General features: G+C 39.7%; 1 protein-coding gene and 1 long non-coding RNA gene across 2 annotated transcripts in view; one reads left to right on the forward strand and one right to left on the reverse strand.

The window, feature by feature from the left end:
- The window catches only part of LOC135105664 (netrin receptor UNC5C-like), a 430,244-nt gene that overhangs the window by 5,035 nt on the left and 419,940 nt on the right, over positions 1–5,269 (reverse strand). The window contains exons 11-16 of the mRNA XM_064014055.1: positions 5,214–5,269; positions 4,543–4,790; positions 3,880–4,167; positions 2,746–2,917; positions 1,988–2,133; positions 1,316–1,535 (exon numbers count right to left, since the gene is read on the reverse strand). The exon at positions 5,214–5,269 is cut by the window's right edge and continues 406 nt beyond it. Of these exons, the coding sequence (XP_063870125.1) occupies positions 1,316–1,535; positions 1,988–2,133; positions 2,746–2,917; positions 3,880–4,167; positions 4,543–4,790; positions 5,214–5,269 (1,130 nt within the window). The remainder of the gene's footprint in view (positions 1–1,315; positions 1,536–1,987; positions 2,134–2,745; positions 2,918–3,879; positions 4,168–4,542; positions 4,791–5,213) is intronic.
- On the forward strand, positions 1,531–3,987 carry LOC135105667 (uncharacterized). Its single transcript, XR_010270943.1, has 3 exons — positions 1,531–2,145; positions 2,725–2,789; positions 3,850–3,987. It is a non-coding gene; the product is annotated as an uncharacterized LOC135105667 (long non-coding RNA).

Consider the following 5,269-nt stretch of genomic DNA (forward strand, 5'->3'; position numbering starts at 1 on the left):
ATGCATTCATTGATCTGCACTGGTGTGAGGGTGGACATACAATAGCACTCAGTGCCTAAACACTTTTAATTCTGGATTATAAGTGTAAAAAAAATTTAAAGACTTTCAGAGTCCATGTCTTGCAATTGCTTCTGCTATTCAGTGATTGGTATATGGGTAATGACATCACACCTGTAGAAGTGGCCTAGGCTGCTCCACCCTGGTCTGCCTCACATTTATATGCTTTAGATTTCTCATCTCACAATAAAAATTTCTAGATAAGAATTTACTGGTGATATAATGATATAAAATGTCATAACTATATAATATTTGTTTATAAACTGTCATAACTAAAATATTATTAGTTTATAAATTATGTCAATTACATTTTCTTCAAGTTGAATATCACTAGAATGCATATGAAATAAGTTTTGTGATATAAAAATATTGGGGAAAAATATGGCAGATACAAATGTAAAGCAGAGTGGTAAGATGCAGCCTTGGCCACAGCAACAGGCGTGACAATCCAGAAGTCAATCAACAAACAGGAGTGGTGTGACTTGTGTAATCCACAATCTTTGAGTGCTGTTGCATATTTCCCTCACATTAATGTAGATTCAACACAGCTAGCTAAGCTAATTTTTTTTTCATGGGGAAGGAGAATTGAGGAAGAAACTAACCTTCTGGCAGAGGATACATTGCATTGTTCCTCAGTTTTCAAATTTGTCTTACAATAAATGTAAAAAATGAAGATTTGCGTCTTGTTATACAGAGTGATTTAAGTGGTCACCATGACACTAAACGGATCATTTATGAATCATTCAGTCTTGCCTGAGAACCATCCATGACTTGCACTAGTAACTGATGTTCATTCCTCAAGATCTTAATTTTGTAAAGTACTTGTATGTACACCTTTTGTCCTTTGAGGAATGGGTGTCAGTTTACTGGAGCAAGTCATGGACTGACCATTTTGTGGCAAGCCAATGGTTTGTTTGTATTCGGTGCCACAGTGCACACTTGTCTGGAATTACAAACCCTACACATTTTCTATCCTACACATTTTTCTATATCTATTTGAAAACCATCATCACATTCACATTCTGCTATCCCAGCCAGATTTAGCTGTTCTGAGTATCATAAGTGTAATGGGATTTTTTTTCAGCTTGTTTCTGAATGTTATTTTGTATGATGCTACAAAAACTGCACATTCAGGTGTGAGGATTATGCCTTTCCGATAAACTGTTTAATTAAAAAAGATACTGGCAATGAAATTCCTTAAGGAATGAAATCAAATCCTCTAGGAGTGACACTGTGGACAGCCATGACAGTAGTGTACCTGTGGAGGTTCTTGGAGCAAGGTGTGCTGGGGAGGCTGTCACTGGTGCGTAGGGGAAATCAGAGTTGATTCTGATGACCTGCCGGTGAGTGGAGGATCCTTTCTGCTGTGCCACCATCCTGCAGGCCAGAGGAGCTGAGGATCCTTCAGTTCTCTCCAGAGTGAAGGATATACTCACAGGATCATTCTTCGCACCCCACAGTTTCTCAAAGGAAATTTCCTGAGAAGAGAAGTAATACATATTACAAGCGGACTTAAGTAACCTACAAATGAAAGCCAAAATAATAATAACCTTAACATGTTAAAATTTTAGGTACTGCACAATACTACTTACAACAACTGTTAAAATTTTAGGTATTGCACAACACTACTTACAATAACTATTCTACAGTAATAATATGCATCCACTGTATGGGGATTTTGCAGCTGCATCCTTAAAAATTCTGCTGATTAAATTAGCACAATTGTCTTCCATCTCTACTCCATAATGACCATCTGATAAGAGAGCATGCAGGTGACTGTTACCAAAAGCTATCTACATATTGATATACCAGGCTAGAAATCCCATATGGGATCACTCATAAGGCACTACATATTCACACATTCTTGGCCCCACCAATACAACCAACACTAATACAGTTTATTGTTTAATAAGCTGAAAGTTGTCCTAACCTTGTACTGGTGGCCAGGTCTGATGCGCCAGCCAGGGCCAAGGTCATCCAGTGTGAGGCACAGGTTGGCACCACAGTCCTGGAGAAGCATCATCTTTGGTTTGTCTAGAAGGGAGGCACCTCGACGCTTTTCCTGCTGTGTCACACCTGCAACATAAGGTATGTTGTCATCATCCATGATCAATAATCCTCATGCACATCTCAATAGATAATATTCAACAAGCATGAGCTATATAATTTTAACCAGCATTAATGTTCCTGACACAAAGATAAGAATATAGTTAAAAAGAATACAGTTAAAAAATGTTAAATATATATAGACCCAGTATGCTTTACGATAAACAAATCTCAGCACAATATGATTATCCTTGGCAGCCAAATATCATATATCTGTCCAGTAAGCTCAAGTTGGTGCTTTTCAAATTTTTACTAAAATGATGCTTTCTCAAATGACATGCAGCTAACCTGAAAATAACCAACTTTTATTATTAGTTAGCTGAAAATAACCAACTTTTATTATTATAACTAAATAAATTTGACAAAACTAAAATAAATACTGACAAGAAGTGTATATTTAAAAAAGAAGTTCATGTCAAGTTGATTTAGAATATAATCAATGGCATTACTTTAGAAAAATGACTAACATTTACAACAAAATTATTCAACATTTAAAAATAAAATTTACAAAATTACTCAACATTTAAAAATATATGTGTGAACTTCATAAATGTGTTACAGGTTGGACAAGAGTGGGCTTACAGGCGAGGGCTGCTGAGGTGTCCTGCATGACATGAAGAGTGACGGTGAGTGTGCCAGCTGGGGTGGGGGGAGGGGCAGAGGTCACCACCTTCACCTGCTTGACAGCGGCATTTGACCCAGCACTCTCACCCACCAGCACAAATTTCTGCATCAGTTCTGTCATCATGTGAACCTGAGAAAGATGATTATATCTTAGTCCAAGTAGGTCCATGGGAGACTGGTCCTGATCAAGGGCAGTCCATCTGTTCATGTGACATCACTGCTGTATTTATGATGTGCTGTATTCTTCTTTCTCTCACCCCTATTCTGTCCACCTCTCTAATGCAAGAGTTAACCAGTACTCTCAATCATTCATCCCTATCTCTGGTAAACTCTGGAACTCCCTGCCTGCTTCTGTATTTCCACCTTCCTATGACTTGAATTCCTTCAAGAGGGAGATTTCAAGACACTTATCAATTTTTGACCACTGCTTTGACCCTTTTATGGGACTGGCATTTCAGTGGGCATTTTTTTTTATTGGATTTTTGTTGCCCTTGGCCAGTGTCCTTTCTACATAGAAAAAAAAAAAATTGTCTGAAGGTCAACAGTTGAAGGAAACCCAATATGTGATACCATGCTCTAACCCCAGATTTCATTCGTAACTTCCACCTATAGATAACTGTGGTGGGGTTATTAATGCATTTTTAAGGAGAACCCTTTACATCAAACAAAGCAAAATATAATAATACTCTAGTCTATCAATCTATATACTACTCAGTAGTCCCACACAGGGTAGTCCATACAAGACACCACACAACTCAAACATGTACCATTCACACATTAGCCCTATCAGCCTCTGTTGGAAAGGGACAGTCTCCTGGACCACTGTACTACACCGGAGGAGTCCGAACACAACACAGCTGGGAGCACACGTCCACAACAAGGGTCAACAGCATACACTGGTTTACTCTCACCCCTTCATAATGAGACTCCAATCCTGAGACCACAGCAGATGCTCTCTAGAGCTTAAATTTATTCTATTGTATTCTGAATGACATTTAATACTGAAGTATATATACTCCAATGATGGGCATGAAAACACTGTAAATGTACTGTGCCTTCCAGAGTGAGATGCAACACCCTTTCCTTCCCCACCTGAGCTCCATCAAGCTGAGTAAAGACAGGAGTGTCAATTCGTTCCTCCCCCATGGTGATGAGTCTGGTCCAGGGCTCCTCACCACCGCTGTTGCTGTTGGGCGGGGAGGAGGATGACCCAGATGATGTGGAGGAGGCAGTGTGCGTGTTGCTGACTTGTGTGGAGAAGATGTGGAGCTGCCATGTGGCGTGCTGGAGGGAGGCACAGTGTTCAAAGGACAGCACAGCAGGCTTGAGGAGGGACCCGCCGCCCACCAGCCCACAGCACACCACAGGGCTCAGCAGTGTCTGCAATGAATTAATGCATACTCAGTTTTCACTAATATATTTATTTATTGAAAGGTAAGTTTCATAATATTCAGAGTTTGAATTTAAAATATATCCAAGAGTAATAGTTAAGCTCATGTAAAAGCTTTATCTCCCAGTTTCTAACACCAAAAATTTTAGAATGGTTTGCTATCAGTAAGAATATATACAAGTTCATGGAATCCCAACCAATTTATGAAAGCTTTGAAACCTGTGATCATATCAAAGAGACAGAAAATCAAGATATCTATAATTGTTTGTTGAGAGGAGAGTTCCTGGAGCTGACAGAGCAAATACTCTCCACAACACTGGAATGTGGTCATGAAGATCAATGAACATGTTGCTCAAAGAATTAACCTGTCTGTCAGTAAGAGCTGGAGTGTTTCCTGCGCAGGAGTCCACAGTCACATAGAATTGTTGGCGAGCATCAGCAGGCAGGGCGCCGCTGGGGATGGTCAGTACTACTCCATGCTCTGCCACTATCAGACGCCCTCCTGCTGAGGTCACTGTCCCCCAGGCTGACGACCCTTCACCCATGGTCACCTCCTTGGGTGGCTGACTCTCTCGGGCAGCTTCAGAACACGAGGCTGATGTTGGCCGAGAGTCTGTGTGGGATTGTCACAATGGGAACACTCTGATATATGAAAGATAAAATTCATAATATCTAACCCTATAAATTTTTCTGTTAATGCTAATTGTGAGGATGAACTGTAGGATATGATATGTAGCTGGAAAAGCAGAAGCTCAAATGAACCAGATGATAGGAGACAAATGTTGATGTATAAGATAAAAGATGTGTTTTGTGCAAAGACTGAACCTGCAATAATAATGAAAGTACTGAATGCATTTAACTAAGAGCTGTATGTAATAAAAATATATTACTGCAAGAAAACTATTAGCAATAATGATATTACTGATCATTATTTTTTACATCAGTGTTACCTTGTATGATACAAATGATCAATACAAAAAACTAATGCAGCCACAACATGGAATGTAAGGCAGCACACATGACACACAGGACTCACTAGAGGTAGCATCACTGGAGAGGGAGGCGGGGGAGTCACTGCGGGGTGGCTTTTCC

This window comes from Scylla paramamosain, chromosome 12 (genome assembly GCF_035594125.1).
Source record: "Scylla paramamosain isolate STU-SP2022 chromosome 12, ASM3559412v1, whole genome shotgun sequence".
Classification (NCBI taxonomy): Eukaryota; Metazoa; Arthropoda; class Malacostraca; order Decapoda; family Portunidae; genus Scylla; species Scylla paramamosain.